At 37.6% G+C, this 22,413-nt stretch overlaps 1 protein-coding gene across 2 annotated transcripts in view; it reads left to right on the top strand.

Annotated features, from left to right (window-relative positions):
- The window catches only part of LOC131986175 (replication protein A 70 kDa DNA-binding subunit-like), a 65,631-nt gene that overhangs the window by 8,591 nt on the left and 34,627 nt on the right, over positions 1-22,413 (top strand). For both annotated transcript variants that reach the window (XM_059351005.1, XM_059351004.1), the window contains exons 8-11: positions 10,578-11,004; positions 15,729-15,831; positions 15,921-15,989; positions 20,383-20,575. In XM_059351005.1, the coding sequence (XP_059206988.1) occupies positions 10,578-11,004; positions 15,729-15,831; positions 15,921-15,989; positions 20,383-20,575 (792 nt within the window). The remainder of the gene's footprint in view (positions 1-10,577; positions 11,005-15,728; positions 15,832-15,920; positions 15,990-20,382; positions 20,576-22,413) is intronic.

Genomic DNA, 22,413 nt, shown 5'->3' with positions numbered 1-22,413 from the left:
AAATGTTTCCAATGAGCTGTGGATGATGTAATAACCGGTTAGGCTGCTGTTTTATTGGAGAGTCGGGGTTCAAGTCTCTGTAAAGACTTCCCAATTCTTCATCAGCAGACTATTTGTCCAATACCCATACTATTATTCTATTTATTATGCCATAAACAGATTTAGTATGTCCTAAACCCAGTGTCACGTGCAGTATGGATGTCCTTACATCCAGTCAAATTTTAGAGTATATATTATTTATCTTTATTAGGGATGTCATGATACTACTTCTTCAGTTCCAATATGATACTAATACGGCAAACTTAAGTTTCTGCCGATATCGATAACAACCCAATACTGCCTCTTCCCTTAAACAACTCAACTTTCTTTTTTTTCACTTTGCTAAACCCAGCCATCTAAAAACATCATGCTCAAATTGTGAAACAACAACTCCCCTAAAGGAAAACATACATTGCCCACAACAATATGTCAGTATAATATAGATCCAGTGATTTTGGTCAATATCGGCCGGATACCGATATAGAATATCAGATCAGCCATCCCTATTTGATATATGCCAAATTATGTGTCAACAGAACCAGTATCAAAAGTAAATTTTACATTAAAATCCCAGTTTTTCTCCTCCTGTAAAACAGTTTCATATGTTTGATGACTCATCCTGCACTCACTACAAAAATTAATCCAATCAAATGAAACTTTGGGCAGCATGGTTGTATTTAAGAAAAGTGGATACATTGTCGGATGAAAGATGCTCAGTTGTGCATGAAGCCACAAAAGTTTGACTTTTGTGCGTAAAAAAATACATGGCTGTTCCACTGCTCTTCAGCATCTATTGGGCCCATGGAGCAGCGCACTAAAGACTCTGATTTAGCGCTCCACTAACTTGATTGTGAATTAAACAACATTTAACATTTAATCTTACGGCCGTAGACTTTCCTAATGTTATCAGAACAAATGGATTAATTTCTGACCGTGAAACGAGTCATTTGGCAGATTGTGAGGTTCGAAAATAATTATCTGTTGATTTACAGGTGTTTCTTTACTGATGTAAGTCTGTGGGAAAAGTGTTTCTGGGCCCAATAGCATCACTTGATGCACCCGGACATTGTAATTCCACCGTTTTGCCGATATGTCAAATCGGAATCAAAACCCGGCGCTCTTCCTGGGGGCTTGCTTTCATCATTTTTGGGGCGTAGTTATGATTGTAGCAGCTGGCAGATCTAATTGAAGTGTCACAGAAAGACATGTTTGTTTGGATATCAGGGGGTAAAAATACCAACATTCATTCAATCTGGGGTTACAGTACGAAACCAACATTTGCACTTTTAAAACACTAAGGCAGAGGTCTATTTCAGGGAGGCTTTTTTGTCAGACTCGGCAGGCTACATACAGTTGAAACCAGAAGTTTACATACACTATATAAAAAGACACATGCTTTTTTTATCACTGTCTGACATGAAATCAGACAATCACTTTTCCTTTTTTAAGTCCGTTAGGATTACAAAAATTATTTCTATTTGCTAAATGGCAGAATAATGAGAGAAGGATTTTTTTAGACAATTTTTTATTACTTTCTTCAAAGTCAGAAGTTTACATACACTAACATTATTTTGCCTTGAAACAATTTGGGAAAGCCCAGATGATGCTGTCATGTCTTTGGAAGCTTCTGATTGACAACATTAGAGTTAATTTGAGACACACCTGTGGATGTATTTTAAGGCACACCTGAAACACACTGCTTCTTTGTGTAACATCATGGGAAAGTCAAAAGAAATCAAACAAGATATCAGGAAGACAATTGTGGACTTGCACAGGTCTGTTTCATCCTTAGGTGCAATTTCCAGATGCCTGAAGGTGCCACATTCATCTGTTCAAATAATTATACCCAAGTATAAACACCATGGGAATGTCCAGCCATCATACCGCTCAGGGAGGAGATGGGCTCTGTGTCCCAGAGATGAACGTGCTTTGGCCCAAAATCTGCATATCAAAAGCAAAAGACCTTGTGAAGATGCTGGCTGAAGCTGGTAAGAGTGTGTCATTATCCACAGTGAAACGAGTACTGTACCGACATGGACCGAAAGGCCACTCTGCCAGGAAGAAGCCATTACTCCAAAAGAAACATAAAAAAAGCCAGATTACAGTTTGCAAATGCACACAGGGACAAAGACCTTAATTTTTGGAGACATGTCCTGTGGTCTGACAAAACTGTTATCTGGCTGTTTTATGTTTATTTTGGAGTAATGGCTTCTTTCTGGCAGAGTGACCTTTCGGTCCATGTTGGTACAGTACTCGTTTCACTGTGGATAATGACACACTCTTACCAGCTTCAGCCAGCATCTTCACAAGGTCTTTTGCTTTTGTTCTTGGGTTGATATGCACATTTTGGACCAAAGCACGTTCATCTCTGGCTCTAGCTCTAACTTCTGTTTCACAGGGTGCTTTTTGGCAGCTATAAGACTGTAAAAGCTTTTTAAAAATGTTTCAGTTGAAACAAACCAACATATTCACACGTGTTAGGTGAGAGGGGATCTTACCGTCTCACAGCAAACATTCCTCACAATATATTAGTTTTCACAATGCAGGAATCAGGACACCAAAATTAGACCACCCTTTTTCTTCTATTTCTTGTTCATTTTAATGCCTGAAATTATTAATATAATTAATTAATAACTGAAATCATTATCAAGAAAACCATGGAAAATGTCTAGATATCAGCTCTTAAATTAAGCTCTCATGAGCAATTTTGTCTTTATCATTATATTTGTCCAAACAAATGCACCTTTAGTTGTACCAGGCATTAAAATGAACAAGAAATAGAAGAAAACAAGGGTGGTCTAATCATTTTTTCCATGACTGTAGATATCGTAGCTTCTACGGTTCATACGGTTCTGAAACCATGACGTTATATAATCAGGGTTATGAGAAAACCACTTAATCCTGACTAAGATAAAGATGCAAAGACAGAGGAACTGTATTTACCAACCAGGACATCTCTGTCCCTCTGGCTGTCTCCCTCTCTCTGTCGCTTTAAGAGACTTGTTCTCCTCTTGGCACACAGCTCGTCAACTGCTGCTCCGACAGCAATTATAGATCTATTGCTGCGTCAGAGCTGGATAGACATAACACCAATAGACTATTAAATGTGTTCATTACTGAAAGAATAAAACAGACAAAGGGGTGCGATAAAACACAATGCATCTGTCTGTGGAAGGCTGCAGGTACAGTAAGTCCTGGATATTACAGGACTATTAATAACTCTTTAACCCTTAATAGGGCACTCATTGAAATACTTGCAAATTCCAAATTTCAACCCTAGAGAATATTGGAGGATATTACATACTGCTAGAATTTGTAAAAAAAAAACAAAAACATATGGACCTAGGGGAGGGGGGTAATATTTTGAAAAAAAAAGTAAGTTTATGAGATTTAAAGTGGTGAATCTGCGAGAAAAAATTTGCTTTTCCCCCCACTTTTTTCTTGTAAATCTGCAACTTTTGTCACGCAAATTTGCCACTTTAAATCTCTTAAATCTGGGATTTTTTTTATCTTGTAGATTTGCCACTTTAATCTAGTAAATTTGCAACTTTTTCTCAAAATATCCATGTGGTTCTACGACCAAACAGAGAGACACGGGGACCCCATTTAGATATCCACTGAAGTTACCAAATATAGTTCTTTGCCCGATAAAGGGTTAAGATGACCATTATTCCTCTAAGAGCCCAGATACAGCCTGAGCAGAGAAGAAGAAAATAAAAGTCTTTGGCTGGTGAAGAAAATACAGTTTGTTTTGATTAAAATGTTAATGTTCAAGCTAATATACTTTTGTGTTTTTAAATTTAAACTACTCTCCCAAATTTTGTGGAATCTGGGTCGCATCTTGTCTTTGTACTTGAATGTCAGTCAAATCAATGCACTTTTTTGGAATTGGTGTTGTACACTGTGAGGAAGAGTAAAAAAACATCAAATAACATTAATCAACAACAAGTTTTTTGACAGATAATTCCTTTAAAAATATGGATAATATACAGTACATATATGTATTTAAAAATATATCTGCATAATAACTTAATGTTTTTTTTTTCACTTTAATATGATTTTAATATGTTTGAAAACTTTTGCTGCCAGACTTTTTACTGTTACATATTTAACCAGCAATATGATGTGTATTTTTTGTATATTTTTCATAGAATTCACTGTAATTTAACATTTAAGACATTAAGCAATTAAATAATACAGTAAAAAAATCAATAATGTCCTATTATATTAATTTACAGATTTTTTTGATCGATTGACGCGTTAGTTTCGAATATGTTAAAAAAACTAACAAATAATATAACCCCCCTCCCAAAAAAAAACAAAAAATGAGAAAGCGATAATGTCCATTTAAGATAATATTTGTAATAAAAGTAAGTTACAGTTTTATGGCATTTGTACACAAAAAACCCTGTAAAATCATATAGTAAATTTCTTATTATTATAAATTTTTTTTTTTACAGTGTATTAAAAAAAAGTTAAGTACAAGTTACCTTTGTTTTGAAAACAACTCATCAGCTTTTATGTTTCTTTAACGAATGACAATGCCAGAAAACTTGAAACAGTTCGGACCTGCCCACTGAATCACAAGGTGTTATTCTCACCTCCTACAATAAAAAAGAAAAAGTTGCATGAGCCCCAGCAGTGATAGTTAAATAGTTGGCTGTTGTTGTAATATATTTTATGCAAGGCCTTTTCGTTTTTGGCACGAATGATATTTTGCCATATTGAGGAACAGCATTTCAGGGAAGAATTGTCGGGGATAAAAAGATGCAATTCCACTGAGACCACTCCCCTGATATAAAGCTCCTGTGCTGGAGCAACACAAATTGTGTGTGTGTGTGTGTGTGTGTGTGTGTGTGTGTGTGTGTGTGTGTGTGTGTGTGTGTGTGTGTGTGTGTGTGTGTGTGTGTGTGTGTGTGTGTGTGTGTGTGTGTGTGTGTGTGTGTGTGTGTGTGTGTGTGTGTGTGTGTGTGTGTGTGTGTGTGTGTGTGTGTGTGTGTGTGTGTGTGTGTGTGTGTGTGTGTGTGTGTGTGTGTGTGTGTGTGTGTGTGTGTGTGTGTGTGTGTGTGTGTGTGTGTGTGTGTGACCAAATTCCATGGGGAAATCACAGATTGAACTGCTATTTTCAGGCGAGGGGTAATTAACATCAATATTCATACACACGCAATCCGGATGGAGAGTTTAAAGTGAAGAAGCTGGTGGTGAAAGAGGAGGAGATGATAGTTGTGGATGAAGACCAGATCAGAGAGAGGAGCACAGAGCGGTCCAGGATCCTCATTTCTTGTGATTAACCCTTTGGAGTTTTGGGCTATTTTGTCCGTTTTCGACTCCTTCTCATTCTGCCTGTAAATACCTCCTAAACCTACCTTTACCTACCTTTTGACTTACTGGATCAACATTTTGAGTAGGGTTGGGCAATGTCTACCGAATTGGCATATGATGATGTCCACAATAAAACTTCACGATGGACGATTATATCGTCTGCACCAGTCATCCAAAACCCGATACAGGAGCTTTATCCACCATTAAGAGTTAAAGGATGTCTGTCATCTTATCAGCCCAAAATTAGTTAGGCTGTAAAAAATAAATGTGTGTGTAAAAGTTTCATTTAGATTGAACTATTTCTTGTTTACTTTGGATTAATTCAAACGTAATTTTGGGAAATAGAGACGGCCCCTTTCGCTTGCACTTGCAAAATCAAAATGTGCATGAATAATAAATCAGAATTGAACTCAATGAATGCCACCTCAAACCTAAATCAACATTGCGGTTCAGTTGATGATGAATGTTGATTTCATGCATTGTCCCAAACACACATAAAAAAACAACATAAAATCTGGTTTTGAAAATAATTTTTAAGCGTTTTTTTTTTAACTTTCAGAGCACAATAATGTTCAATGAAGAATTTTGAACCTTGGTTACAAACATAACATATAAGAGGTAAAGTTAGTAGAATATCTATCTTCTATATTTTTATACTAAATATATTAGACCTTATCTCCGGTGTTACTTGGCCTATTATCATCAAACAAAAACTTGCATGGAATTTAGAGGGAAGCTGATGGAAACTCCATGCCAGGTCAGTGACTCCAGAGTTTGAAAGCTACTGGTAACATACTGGAAGATCTTAGAAATCTGCCGTTTTCTGATATCTTCCTGGTAAAGAGTCTGAAGTAACTGAAACAGTACTTTGAAATATTGCAATTCCTGCTGAAATCTTCAAAATGTCAAACGTTTTTCAAACCAAATGAGAGCCTGGATTTTTCTCTGGTGTTCCTCAAGGGCTTGATTTCTTAATTCAATTCAAATTCAATTCAAAATTACTTTATTTATCCCCGAGGGGAAATTCAGTTAGTCTGTTAGCTCTTGAAGAATGAGACCACCTGATGGCTGTAGGAGCGAAGGATCTTTTGTATCTCTCCGTCCTGCAACCGAGAGAGAAGAGCCGGCCACTTTTTTGGTCCATAAAGGTTTTGTGTAGCGGATGATCCGGGTATTTCATATGGACTTGAACATCTTGACAGTGCATCTCTCCACCACCTCCTCCAGTGTGGCTCCAACCACAGAACCAGCTCTCTTGACCAGTCTGTCCAACCGCCTTGCACGTCTGTGTCTGATAGGCATAAAACAACACACTTGCCACCACAGACTGATAAAACATCTGCAGCATCTTTCTACAGATGTCCAGAGATCTGAGCTTACTTAAGAAAAAGAGGCAGCTCTGCCCCTTTTTGTAAATGGTAAATGGACCTGCACTTATGTAGCGCTTTTCTAGTCGCTTTTGCGACCACTCAAAGCGCTTTACAGTACAGACTGCGCTCATTCACCCTTTCACACACACGAGGCTACCCTAAACGGTCCCACCTGCCACCATTGGGAACTCATTCACACACCGATGAACACAGCACATCGGGAGCAATATGGGTTTCAGTATCTTGCTCAAGAATACTTCGACATGTAGGCTGCGACGGTCAGGGATCGAACCATCAACCCTTCGGTTGGGGGCCTACCAACTGAGCCACAGCCGCCGCCGCCGCCGCCGCCGCCGCCGCTGAAGAGGGGGCTTGAACCTGCGGAAATCTATGTGGTAAATGTAGGGCATTCTTAAGGGGAAAAATGGTCAAATGTAGCACAAAATCTCCTAATTCTCGTTTGCTTGGCGGTAAGACAACTATAAGAAAAGAAAAAAAAATATATAGACAAGAAAAAGGCAACAAGTAGAAAAGAGAGTGTGTGAAAGTGTGTGTTTATGAAAGAGTAGAGGGAAGGAGTTGTGAGGACAAAGGAAACCTGCAGAGAATGGTTTGTGATGAATAATGAATATTTTTTTTCTTTTTTTTAAAACTGCTCTTCAGCGAGTGCAGATCTCTTTTTGGAATTTAAATATTATGTGCGAAGCAGTTTGAAGGTAGTCTGTTTCAAGGGGTTGCTGCTGATGAATATTTAAACGGGAACACAGAACAGTCCGTGACGACTGTGTCGTGACCTTTGGCTCTACACCTAATGCTGAAGGACAGGACAGAATGCTAATACTGTGACTCAATTAAAAAAAAAAAATTTGTTTTAATCGAGAGAGTGCAGTGTCACTTGTGACTGCATGATGTGGACAAAATATCAGGTTGCCATTATAGGAGATATTACAATATGATGATCATGATATTGGAGGGAATGATGTTAAATGAATTAATGATCTGATGGCTTGGACATCTTGCATCACCTGAATACTTTATACTCCAGGATGGTATTTTAAAACATATTTAGCCTTTTAAATATGTAATATGTAACCTTTCTGCATTGACATATCTAAAAACAAAAATACCTATAACCCCGATTCTAAAAAAACACAGTATGTTGTCTGAAATGTATTTACTTTTTTATCCCAAATGATTTCAACAATTTTTAAACCCAGAGAAATCTGTCATTTTAATAAGCCCTGTGGCTGTCATTTATTTATTTTAATCCAGTTTTAAGCCACATTTTTACGATAAACTGTCTCGATCTTGATGATTTTTAACTGGGTAAAGAATTTTTTTTATTGCAGTCTGGATCTGAAGTTATCAGAGAAACAGACGAGCAAACATTAGCTTCATCTCAGCCCGCTGCACCTCCTGAATGTCCTATATCCACCAAACTGCACTTAAACATGTGTGAAACTGCTTTATTATGTTTTTAAAAGTTCTAATAACCACGTCTTTTTTTTTTTTTTTGAGAGGAGGAGACCTCTCCGGATAATTCAGCTCCTGGTAATAACAACAACTCCAACAGCATCACTGAACTTTGTAATTTGTTATTGTTTTGAGTCGGGGACCCCTAGCACCAAAAAAATATATATTTTGCTTTTAACTCAGGACAGCACATGAATATTACATGGACATTAGGTTCATTATTATACAACATGATAAATATATTATGATTTATTGTTAGAATCATCTTAAACCTATAACATAAGGCTTCCTCCTTAAATGATCAAATTATGTAGTCGAACTGCCTATTGAAAATAATCATATTTCACACAAACTTAATATAAAACAATCACACTTAATCATGTGGTTAAAACTAGTATTTACAAATTTAAGTCCACTGTCTTGATTTTCTGATAACTAATCCTAATTACTCTTTTTCCTACTACTCAAAGGCATAAGTGCAGTAATTATGAAATGAATAATTGATTGGCAGTCGTTTTAAAAGAAGGAAAAGCACTGTTTTAATTAATTGGCATAAAACTGATGTTAACAGTGAAGCGAGTCTACCGGGAAATCTGTGGGGAGAGTTTAACTTTCTTGGGCAGTTAATCATTTTGGCAGCTGCTCACTTAATCAGATAACTGTACTACTACTAATGTTTTATAATTGCTGATTTTTTTCAGGTGTTTAATTAAGTTGTTATTGCCCAATGGCTAAGTGAATGGCACTTTACCAGTTTGTGTATCAGTATCACCAAATTAAGTTGTCCACCTTTTACTAGTGTTCTAAATAACTTCTTTAGGTGTAAAAGTATCTTACAATGTGTCTTTACTATTACTGAAGAAAGACATGAAAATGGTAACTTTTGCCATATTTATAAATAAATAAACATTATTCATCCAAATATTATTTAAAGGATGAACTCCACTGGTTTTAAGTTTGGATGAGATGTGAAACATGTCTGTGGCTCTAAAAGCAGATGCATGAATACAAGTAAATAAAAAACACACTTTCTTAAAAAGAGTTAGAAAGAAATGAGATTTGCATGACCTGCTCCTCATCTCTGCTCGAGGCTAAATTAGCCACTACTAACCATAAATCTATTATAAGAACTGGATAATGGCCAGAGATGGCACCTATTCAGTGCAATGAGGATTGCTTGCCAGGCACGAACACCTGAAAAGTTTCCACAACATTGCAGTTACAATGCTGATCGCTTGCTTTTCTCAGTTCAAGAAAAGTTTGACAAATTTATAACCTTCATGGATCAAAAAATCATCACAGAAAGAGATATAATTTACCTTTTCGTTCAGTTCAAAGTGTCCAACAGTTTCATGTTGTCCCTTTTACTATTAGGCACGTTCCATTAGGGTAATAAGTGGCCGCTGGGAAAGTTTCAGGCTCGCTCACTCGTCATGTCTCCATTACAAAAAAAGAGGGATTTACGAGACTCCAGAGGTGAGGTGTGGTTATCGATCGTTAATCACTTAGCGACATTTTCGACCGTGACGTCACATACACGATGGATTTAACACAGGAGATGTGCCAAACATAAACAATAAGGAAGGAGACGTCGAGATGGAAGGAGCAGAGCTTGCTGTGTTTCTACTTCGCTGGCTTTTAAAAATGACGCGTGTTTGTGGCGTTAAGTACTATGTCACATCCCGCTTTGCACGTCACATCCCGCTTAGCACGTCACATCCCGCTTAGCGTTCTATCCAATCAGCAACCAGGTATTTTTGGGATGGAGAACATTTTTTAGCTGCAATACCGTGAGTGGCCACTGGGGTAAGTTGACTGCAAGGCTGAGCAACAACACCCTATCATGTCCTTATAATGCAGCCATGCCATAACATACACACCCAAATCTGCCTTCAAACTGCTGACCGTCAAGATGCATTGTTGGTAATGTAGGCACCAAGTTTTTACAAGGAAGAAGAATGTGTTTTATAAAGAAGATGACGCTCTTGTTGGTTGTCGGTCACGTTAATTGGTTGGAGGTCTATTGAGAGGCATTTTTGTCTGCACCTATTGATTACACCCCTTGGAAATCAAAAATAAATGGAGAGGTTCTAGACTTACTCATTTGCCAATTATTCAGGCGATGCAATGCTAACAAAAACCATGTTGCCATTGAGTATTAGGTTATAGAGAACAATATTTGCTCAATTTAATGAGACTTCTAGTATGAATCACACCCTTTTCCAGACCTCTATCCAACTATAAAGACAGAGACGAATACATCAGAGAAAGTGTCCAATAAATCAATTAAAATGTACACATTTTTCATTATTATTAAACCGTCTTTTAAGATTAGAGTATACAGTAAATATCTCACTCCCTGTTTCCCTGCAGGTCTTTCTCCTCCCCGAGGCAGTGGGAGAGGTTTTCTGGGAAAGTCACCAATGAAGGCTTCGTCAATGCAAGCTTCACCTTCCAAGTTTTCACCAATGAAGGCTTCACCAATGCAAACTTCACCTTCCAAGTTTTCACCAATGAATGCGTCGCCTGCACAAGCTTCACCTTTCAAGTTTTCACCAATGAATGCTTCGCCTGCACAAGCTTCACCTTCCAAGTTTTCACCAATGAAGGCTTCACCAATGCAAACTTCACCTTCCAAGTTTTCACCCATGAAAGCTTCGCCTGCACAAGCTTCACCTTCCAAGTTTTCACCAATGAAGGCCTCACCGTCGAAGTATTCACCCATGAAAGCCGCCAGCGGTTCTCCAGGTTCTACAACAAAAGTATTTCCTATTGCCGATCTCAACCCTTACATAAGCAAGTAAGTCTAAGTGTGTCCACGTCTGCATGTGCCTGCTTTCATATACATGTATGGTACATACAGGTACTTAGTGAGACAGTCAATCCGCGAAACAAAAATGTGACGATACAGTTTAAATTAAAGTTAAACTAAACTGGAAGCAGCCAGCTTGGCCAGCAGTGGTCCCTTATACGCTTGCTCTATCGTGCATAGATGCAAAGGAGATTTTTAAGGGGATTTTTTCATTTCATTCACCTTTATTTAACCAGGCAGGTCATTAAGAACAAATTCTTATTTACAATGGCGGCCTGATAAGCGACTGCTTTGCTTCTCCAGTTCTCGCTTTCTGCAAGATTATTTATTTTTACGCCCTATTCCCCCTCATGTCATTCAGCCACACACATCCACTGATTTTATGGGCAATAGACAAGCTGCTGCGGGTCTCTCGGCCGCTCCACTGTCCCCCGGCTTGTAGCGAGATCACCGGCGTTACAGAAGCGAGCGGTAGCGGGGCTAGTTGGTAGATTAGGCTAAGGCCAAATCCTGTCGGAAGCAAGGTTAAAGCATCCTTTTTGGTGGTGAAACAGGAGTGTAAAGTCAAATTTTGTTCTTCTTTTAAAATAAACTTTCGCTCTAAACTATTTAAAACGCCATTTACAGCTAAAGAGAGCTTCGCGTCTGCTGCAGCCATGTTGGATCCGTAAGAAAACTACAAGCTTCCATCTGCCGAGTAGTACATCGTCTTGCCGTCCCTCCCCGTTCTGTGATTGGATCCCTAAAACAGGGCTAAGAAACGGCTGTAGTTTCCAGACTGTGTGGAGGTTTGAAATGAAATTCGAACGCGCAAGGCAGTATGGTTATACCCAGGCTAAGTAACAACAATAACAAATAAAAAAAATAAAAATAAAAATATATATATATAATATATTTTTAATACACGGAAGTCGAACTTCTTTGGCTTTATCCACCACTGAGCAACTTTTATAGGGAATAAGCAGAGCCCCGCCTCCTCACTGAATCCAGTTCTCTTATTCTCTTATACATTCATGAATCAAGGACGGAAACCATGTGGCCACAGGATGCACCATCCTGTTTAAAAAGCAGCACTGTAGCAGCACTCGGCTTCCCTTTTGGTGCAGCCGAGTGCTTTAGGGACCCTTCTGAAACTTGCTGCGGTGAGTCTGGAGGAATCACAAGCATTGTCAAGTGGTTGTGATCAGCTACGGTGGCCCGATCACAGCCGAGTGAAACAGGTGCTATGCTGATGCTAAAATTTGTAAAGAAAAACATACATAATGCCACGGTAGGAACACAGGTTAAGCCTTAGTTTGTATTCTTCATGAATATTTTTGATTCGGCATTTGTTTTTTTTTGTAGCTATTTAAGACAAGATATTTAGACATTGTATTACATAGATTCTGCCTTACCTTTAACAAAGGATTCTTTAATTTTGAAAAAAAAAAAAAATGAGAGAAAATATATTTTGTAGATTTTTATCTGAGAAACAAAGGAAACTGTTTGGCTCATAAACTGCCCTTCATTCAAAAAAAAAATCCTGAGAAAATTGGATCATGAACCCAGTATTGTGAATTACATTGAATCATGAGTTGAGTGTATTCGGTAAAATTATTTTTAAAAAGCAATGAATGTTTGCTCCTAAACTTTAAGCAAACTGTATTTTTCCTCTCCTGATCATTCATTATCTGAACTATTTCCTCTCACGTGTCTACCCCCCTGTTTGCTGCCATTTTTGAGCAGTGGCAACTTTGCGGCATTTTTGGAAATGTGTGGCCATAAGCATGTGTGTGAGCATTTCTCTATCAACCCGTGTGTGCGTGTGCGTATGTGTGTGTGTGGATTTGAGGGTGTTCCATCTGCATGGAAATGAAATGAAATGAGCGATGTTGCCTCAGAAGCGGACTCTTTAATGGCAGGTCCTGCTGGGTCTTTATGGTTTGCTGCTGAGGTTTTGATTCTGTTATTTGGCCCTGGTGGGGATTTGGCCAACTCTTTTTTTCTCCCCACCCTCTTCCTTCACTCTCACAATTTCGTTACCTCCTCCGGGGTTCAATTTTACTGCTTTTTTTTTTCTTCTTATCGTTCCATTTGGCTCAAGTCTTATGTCTCTGACCTTAAAGTTGGCGACAAAAAGACAAGAGAAAGTAGAGCGAGATGTCCAGATTGAAAGTAAAGGCATCCTGTCAACTCTTCCTTCATGTTTGGGCTATGATAACATTGCCCTGCTTGAAATTGCAAGCTGTAAAGATAACTGTGCCTCTAGGTGTTGTAATAAACTGATGACTGTTCTAACTTTGAAGTTGGGGAGTACCTCAGTGAAAAAAACAGATGACTTCAGCAGCTGTGCTTCTTCTACGTATGTTTGAAATGAAAAGTGCACCTTTGTGTGACACATACAGTAGATTATATATGGTCGCTGCTGCCTATGTTCACATGCTCTTTTATGGCTTTCTCATTCCATTCTGCTGGTGTTAAGTAATAGCATCTAGAGCAGACTATAATTGGCTTTTGGCTGCCATAAACCTCGGTGTAGCAGCCTTATCCATACTGAGCAGGGAATGGGGTTCACTCTGGGCCAGCAGCTGCTCTCATGATAGGGGATTTAATTGCCGGCAAAATTATGGTATGAATATCCTCCACTGCACAATTATCAACGCAGTCAAAAAGCTCACTGCTGCATAAACTGCAGAGCTTGGCTGGCTGTTGTTATAAAAACAGAACAAGAAGCACATTTTAAATGCATCCATGAGCTGGCAGATGTATAACACCTAGTTCACTCTTTGAAAAACAAAGTTTTTATTTTTATGGAACTTTAAAAAGACTAAAAAAAGACCCTCATCAATTTTCTTGGGAACTGTTCTTTTGCACAGTTGTGTTTCACGTGGCTGACTGATGTAAGCTGAGTTGGGATGCTCATTAAGAAAAAAGGAAGCTTTTTAAAATGTCTCTGCAGCATTCTTTACTGTTTGTGCTGACCTTTTAGATATAACTCTTTTTAGTTAAATTGCACAACACTGTGTTAGTCAAAACTTTTTGTAATTGTTTTTTAAACAAAGGATTTATGTTAAAGGGACAGTTCACCCCAAAATCAAAAGTATATATTTGTTTCTCTTGCATGTAGTGCTATTTATTAATCTCTAACCCTGATTCCAAAAAAGGAATACTTTAATAAAAACAGAATGCATAAAATAGTCAGATTTCAGTGTATATTTGCAAAACACAAAAGTAAATCAGCTTGAACATAAGATGACTTGTCTTTTTATGCAGCTTTTTGATTTAATTTAAGAAGTATTAGCAAATAATCACACTGTATCATTTAACTTTTAGACAACATCACATCCTGTAGCTTCATGTAGGAGCTAAACTAGAATAAGAACAGTTCCCACATGAAACTTCTGCGCTTTGATCAACTCAAGCCGAGTGCCATCTAGTTCCACTTTAATAATATCTCTAATAATAGTAAACTTATACACATACAATCTAGATTGATTAATAGCACTGTAGGTAAGAGGGAAAATAGTGAAGTGTTCTCAAAACAAATCTGCTGATGAATATAAAAAAGGATTGGAATGAATGATGGAAGGCAAGTAAAACATTTACATTTTGGTCAGCATCAGAACATTAGTTCAAGATCTTAAAATTTTAGCAAAGGTATTTTTAAGTTTTAGAGTATCGGGATGTTTCCACCCAAAATCACTCATAGCACAGTGTGGAGTTGAATTTATTTGATTGAAAAACACTTTATATGATCTGATTTATTGTAATAGACCAATTATTTGTATACAAACGTGTGGACCGCCAGTAAGAACACTGTGACCACGCAGAAAACTCACTGGCACAAAGAGCTACTTTTCAATGGACTGTTTCTTTATTTTAATGTCTAAATGCCGTCTTGATAAAGGCAAGTACAAACATTTATATGTCAATGTATAAAATCAGAATGTAATGTATAAGTATAAAAAATACTTTTTAAAGACTATTATTAGTACCTTTTCGGTTGTGGCAGCCCAGCACACAACAGGACATGTTCAAAACAGATCACAGCTCTTCCTGTGATTAAAGTTTTCTTGTGAATTTAAGCTGACTTCTTCTCCTCCTTTTGCAACCAACGTGCTGCACAATCATGTGTGACGACAGAGAGACAGGTTCTGATAAGTCCTGGTACAGACCCTCGTGATATCATGCATCGACTACTGCAGGTCCCTACTGGCAGGTCTCTCTGCGTGCATTTCCAGGCCTCTGCAGATGATCCAGAACTCTGCACCATGTCTCTGCACTGTCCCCAGTTTCTGCCTGTACCCAATTTGAAAACTTGACAGTCGCTTGGACCCTCCCCTCACTATGCTCTTCAGTAAAAGGCGTCTGGCTCTTCTATCGCCACAGATCACCAGCCAGACTCTGCTTTGTAGCTCCCTGAGTTACCTAACCCTAACTCCATCTGATCTGCTGAGTCCCTCTCAATGTTAAAGGAGAAACTAAAGACCCAGCTCTTTACTGAACACCTTCACACACAATCGATATGGACGATGGGGAATGAAAAAAACAAAGTCTTCCATGCACTATTTGCTCTGTCCTAGTGATAGCAACTAAGTCCTATTGCCATGGCACTTTCTCATGTGTTGTCTTATGACTAGATCTTTGCTTTTGTTGCTCAGATCGTTTTGGATAAAAGCATCTGCTGAATGAAATCCTAACATTGTAAATGTCTATTCTGTATCTTTTCTTAGGTGGACTATCAGAGCACGAGTCACCAACAAGTCCAACATCCGCACCTGGAGTAACTCGAAAGGAGAGGGCAAGCTTTTCTCCTTCGAGATGGTGGATGAGAGTGTGAGTAGAGGAGTGCAGAGTATCTGTTTCTGTGCATCAGACATATGTCACACGTGGCTGTTTTTTAATTTTAAACTGCTGGTCAACAGGGAGAAATTAGGATCACAGCCTTCAACAAGGAAGTGGACAAGTTTTTCTCTCTAGTGGAGCAAGGCAAGGTGAGCAGATCCCACTCAGCCATATCCATATTCACATAAAGTGATAAGAGATTCCCGGGAACTTCACTTTAAAAATGAAAACTTCTGTACATATTACACATCGCCAGGAGCTCTGAATGCTGCAAGGAAATGTTTGTACTCACATTGTTTCTAAAGGAGCTTAGTCGTTTCATTTCTTAGATTAAGCTGACAACAGTGAGACAATATCTGAAGGCTATAAAAATATCACAAACTACTCGCAGAGTAAGCCTCTGCCACAGCTATCCGTTCTGTATGCACACAGCACCTCAAACAAATGTATCATAGGTAAAATAGTGCCTAATAAACCCTTCTACAAAATCCTCTCATAGCTCCAGGACTTCTGGCCAATGACTGAGCCGCAGGCAAGTATTAGAGGATTTTGTGGAGGGGGATTTATTAAGTCATATTTTACTGAAATATATATATATATATATATATATATACATATATATATATATATATATATATATATATATATATCTTTGCATGAGGCACATTGAGTGTTCGGGTGGATGTGTGAGACTGAGGCTGTGCTGCTGAGAAAGCTTGTCACGTCTGATGTGTTCATATTGTGCTGTTGCTTAAAGGGACAGTGTTCTGCTCATTTTCAGGTATTTTGGGTTTCTACCAAAACACATTTACATGCTGTAATGTATAACAAACACTTTTTTCTTATACTGTCTTTCTGAATATATCTGTATACACCCTCTGTCTGAAACGCTCCATTTTAGCTCCCGTCTCTTTAAGCTGCTGTCTCTGATTGGTCAGTTTTTCTGAGCTTCTGAGTGTTCTGCATCTTGGAGTCTACACCACTGATTCCAAAGAAGTTGGGACGCTGTGTAAAACATAAATAAAAACAGAATGCATAAAATTCAAAATTCATCATTGTAGAATTGAGTGTATATTTGCAAAAAACAAATGTTCCTTAGTTTGAACATGAGATAAATTGTCTTTTTATGCAGCTTTTTGCTTGAAAGTAGTGTTTTATTTTTGTATGTATATGTTTTAGACAACATTGAAACTTTTTTGGAATGTTGGTTTTAGTTTCATCTAGTTTTCATTGAGGAATTAAGAAAATAGTTCCACACATAAAACTGCTCGAAACAATTTTGGATTATTCAAATGAACTGGGTCATGATTTCTTAAAAGACATATATCTGTTAAATTTTTCAAATGGATGTTCAGCGTTTTGAGCACCAGTTCTAGTTCAACTGTATTTGAGAGAAAGCAGACAACTCTACAGCTCACACTGAAACACTTGAGATTGATAAATGGCACCACAGGTAAGAGTAAAAACTGTGAAAAAAAACCTATTCTGTGTCACAAACAATAACTAAAATTGGTGTCACTGCACAGTCATTTCAATCGGGTAATGACTGTAAGGACACTGCAGTTGCACTATTTTTCTATATATGTGACATTATACCTTACTGAAGTCCTGACTGTTTGTTTAAACACAGTTTCTGCATGAACACTGTGTGCATGGATTGAGAAGTAAGATATTTTTACAGTATTTATGTAGCACCGGTTTGAAAATCACAACAGGCACGAGTTGTCTTTTGCTGTTAGCTGTTAGCTATAGCTTATGGAGGCTAAGGTGTTTGGACTGAAGTCACACATGCACAAATGCAGGCAAGTGACCATCGCCTGCAGAGGTGATAGGTGGGCAGCGCAGGATGTGTCACACACAGATATCTGCACGAGATGCAAAGACCCAAATTTGCTTTACAATCGAAAAAAAAAAGTTTTATTCGCCCATTTGCCCACATAGAATGGAAGTAGTTGGTAGGTGAATATTTGCCGATGTTAAATTTGTGTATGTTCAACTGCAAATGCATCTGTCAAAGAATCAGAGGCCGTCCTTTTCACTGTGTGTTTGTCCTAACTGTTGGCAACAGAGCTGATCCCAGAGGCCGTGCACAATAGAATAACATCCTATCCTCTTATTGTATAGATTTGTTCTGTTATGAGAAGAATATTGTGAGTGTTATAAAGTAAAGTTTGTACTGGATAAAAGGATGTATTTAACATGCTTTATCATACATGCATTATTTCATAAGTAGACCAGGTGAACCAAAAATAGGAAAAAATAGCTTCGACCTCAGAGGGTTTAAATTCACCACAGAAGAGACTTATTATTTTTGCATTTAGGTGGGAAAATATGTGCATATATTCATAAAGGCATTGACAATCGACCAAAATGAGTTGGAAAATATTTGCAAATCAGATATCAGAAAAAAAAGAAAGAAAAATATTTATATTATATATTATATATTATAATATTTATTTATATTAAAGTACAATCAAGATTTTTCAATTCCTTTTAAATACTTATGAGGAATCAGTGCAGTCCCCTTGTACTGAATTGGTTAAACAAATAAAAACACCATTGATAAAGTTATAAAGTTATGAACTGTAAACACAAATGATGGTAGACAGTGAGATATATCAACAGAGTTGAGTTGTCTATCAAGTAGTTGTTTGTGCAAGACAACATTTTATTTAGTGTGTTTTTTTGTGCTGTGATGGGTGGCGCTCAGTCAGGACACCCAGAGCCTGCCCCTTCTGCATGTTCCTCTATATCTCTACAATTACAGACAGGTAGAACACATGTTAAAGCTCTCGCTCAGCTCAGTCTGGCCCGCAAAGCTTAATAACTCAATTAACCCCGGCCATCATTTTGCCCGTCACACCGGCTCAGGTATCAGCCACTGGCAGTGACTCCCAACAAACCCCCACATCCAATTTGTGCCCTCTGCCCTCCGAAGATAAATAAAGGAATGAATCCGTCTTCCCTCCGTGATCTGAGTATTGACAGAACAGTGAGTGGGTGTGACTGGCTCTGAGCGGCCAGAATGCTTATCACATTAGTTTTATGCTCCTATCTCTGTGTGGGGTAAATCAGAGAGAGGGAGAGAGGGAGGCAGGAAATAGGGTAAGCTATAAAACTCAGAGGCAGGCAGAGCGAGAGGGGGGATATTGGAGAGTAAATGAAGAAGTGTGCTTCGCATACGAGTTTAAATTATGCTGTTTAGCAGACTCGCTCTCAGCTGCTACTCATTTTCTGGTGAATTAGAGAAGTGATGGGCCTGATATGACACCACATTTTAGTCTGACCTGCAGGTTTTTCCCTTTCTTATTAAGAGCTTTCTGGTGGAACAGAAGCCGTATTGTAATAATAATTTGCTTTCGCAGGATCAATAAAGTACAGCTCATCTTTTAACCAGAACAAGGAACAGAGGGCATATTACCTCAGTTTTAGCTACACTCCATTGGCTCCCTGTGCAGTCCATGAGGGGGTCGGCCGTGCCAATTTGGACGGACCATTTCTTATAGTGATTTTTTTGAAGTCTGTCCCTAGTGTTGGAAAATGTCTAATATCATTGCAGCACTGGTAGCTTTCCAAGTGTTTTTCATCTCTACACCATTCTAATTTTTATGCCGTTTTACATAATCAGTATAAAACTGAATAAAGTCTAATATCGTTGCAAAGCTTAGACTATAATCTATCAAACCAGTCACATTTTCATGACACTGAGGACGACAGAATTTGACCTTTGACCTCAATCAAGTTTTAAAATGCCTCTGCAAATGCTTTTATAACTAACTTCATATTGATTGCACGTGCATTTAAGTTATTATCTTAAGAGAGAAGAGCACAAAGATAGCTTTATAATTACATATTACATGCATAACAATAACATATTTCATGGCAGAATAAACTTAATTTTGTGTAGTTTGTTTCTGATAGAATGTTGAATGAACGTTGCAATGGATTCTGTTTTTGGGGCAGAAATACAAAACTATATAAAAACTCAAACTTTACAAAGAAAATAAGGGAAATAATAATGAATGGTTTTATATATATATATATATTATATATATAATATATATATATATATATATTAGTACTTTAGAGTATATCTTGTTTTTTAAAGCTCTTAATGGTTCGCAACTGGCCTACTTTGCAGCCTCTCTGACGTTTTGTAATCCTTCATGAGAAAAGATCTTCTACTGTTTTTTTAAATACACATTATTTTACACACAAGAAAGCTGCTTTTTTTCAAACTATGCTCCAAAGTTGGAAACTGGAATACTCTGCCGAGTGTAATTTTATTATTATTCACATTTATTTTATCATCAGCTGTCTTTTTACAATCTGATTTGTCTATTTGTGTTTGAATTGCTGTGTTACATTTTCTTTAATGTAAAGCACTTTGAGCTACATCTGAAAAGCACTCTGTAATTACAATATATTCTTCTTATTAAAGTGTTGGGCTAATTCAGTTTCAGATCCACAGAAAAATAATCAGATCTGATTAGTTTTGATTTTGTAACACCTCCTCACCTTCCTCGCCCTCTTCTCTGTCAGGTGTATTACATCACCAAAGGAACGCTGAAGGTGGCCAACAAGCAGTACACCAAACTGAAGAACGACTACGAGATTACGCTCCACTCTCACTCGTCCATCGTGCCGTGTGAGGACAGTCAGGGTGTCCCTGCCGTGCTCTGTGAGTTTGTGCCCATTGCAGAGCTGGAGAACAGAGACAAGGACGACATCATTGGTAAGACAAGAATTTCATCAGACTTTTCTACAGCACTTGTTCTTGAGAAGTGGGATTTTTTTTTTAGTCATTCTTCTAAACAATTTGCAACACAACTTTGATAGAACAATATTTTCATAAAAATGATTATATTAGTAAATATATAGACCTTTGTTATCAGTAGGTATTCTTAGTTTTAGATATTTAACACTTTTTTATTTATTATTTTTATTATTATTATTATTATTATTATCATCTGGGACAAGGGTGTTTCCTGTCACAGTGAGCTTAAAAAGTAAAAAAAAATTAAAACAGACAAATATATATATATTTTTAAACTACTTTTTTTCCTATATCTAAAATCATTAAAAAAAAAAGTTTACCCCAAAACAAATGGAATTGGTGTGTTAATAAGTAATAATTTCAAGTTTTTGTGGTAGGACTTGACTTGTCCCACTTCTCAAGAATGGGTGATATACTTTTCTAGCATTTTACCAACAAAAGAACAATTTAATAACAGCGAGTGAACAGGAAAAGCTTTAGTCGGAAGGCAGAAGTTGTAGCTGTTTGAGTTTTTGAGTCGCATAAGCTAATTATTCACATTATTAATCAACTGATTAACATAAGTACATGTCACATCCAATTAGCAAGCTGTGGTGATGACTCACTTCCTCTCCAAACTTAGTGAACGACTACAGAAACAAGGTGTTAAATATAGAAAATAAAGTGTGATTCAGAATCTGCTTGCTACAAATTCATTCATATTGATTTTTTTGTTTGTGGATAGTTAAGGAGATATTTTACCACATTTTTTGAATGACAGGATGTCTATTTAGGAAAAAGTTAGTGGAGGTTTTAGTCCACTCAGGTGGAGAAGTTCATGTTTGAAGAAGAGGGCTGTTCAAAATATTTAGATTTACAGCTTACCTTTCTGTAAAGAAAAACCTCATGCAAGAAAATGTTCAGATTTTTATCAGTTTGCTTTTTCCAAGTCAGAACTTAGAAAGTAAAAGCCATGTTAATGATGAAATAGTGACCAGAATATTAACTTTGCATTAGAGTTTCAATCATTGAGATCTCTTTTTTCGCAGCACCTTTGGTAATACGTGTTAATTGCAGGAAATTAATGATGAGTGTTCTTTCGCCTGTGGAGAATGTTACAAATTATTTTAGATCATCTGTTTTTGCCACTTCAGAAGTATCTAAAAAGTATCCAAAGGGCTGGTGTTTTCAGGCCAGTTCCTGCCAGTATTAGAACATTTAGTTTATCAACTGGATCATCTCTCTAACTGCTCTGTCAACCCAGGCAATTACAACTTATAGATATAGATGGTAAAAATATTGGACACTAATGGACGGACACTTGCCAGTCCGTTTTGTTTTCTGTCCTAGAAGAAGCCATTATGACAGGGTCAGAGGGAAGGTTAATTCAGGCGCACGGTAAAGAGGAGACATAAAAAGAGGATAATGCTCATTCCACTGTTTTTATGAAGGTTGGTTGCAGCTCCTGCCCTCCACGCCTGACAGGAATGTCTTATCTCTGGGACAGGTAAATTGGGATGGTTTAGGTGTAGATTGGAGGTAGAAATTAGTGATTCTGCAGATTGCTTCAGGCGGTCTGTTTGGTATTATTAATGAGATGATGCACAGGTACGACAGTGATGCTTCTGTGGTGGTTGAAATGAGGATATAAGTTTAAAAACTGATTTTGGTCTGCATGTAAGTTGAAGGGGGAGTTTTTGACCCCTTTATAAAGAAAGTTATAAAGAAATACAAACTGTTTGACAGTTTGTTTATTTAACACAGGATAAAGTGGTTAAATGCTAAATGATGTCTTAATGCAAGCAGCCACACAATAA

This window comes from Centropristis striata, chromosome 15 (assembly GCF_030273125.1).
Source record: "Centropristis striata isolate RG_2023a ecotype Rhode Island chromosome 15, C.striata_1.0, whole genome shotgun sequence".
NCBI classification, from domain to species: Eukaryota; Metazoa; Chordata; class Actinopteri; order Perciformes; family Serranidae; genus Centropristis; species Centropristis striata.
This window is presented reverse-complemented; position numbering and strand designations above follow the sequence as displayed.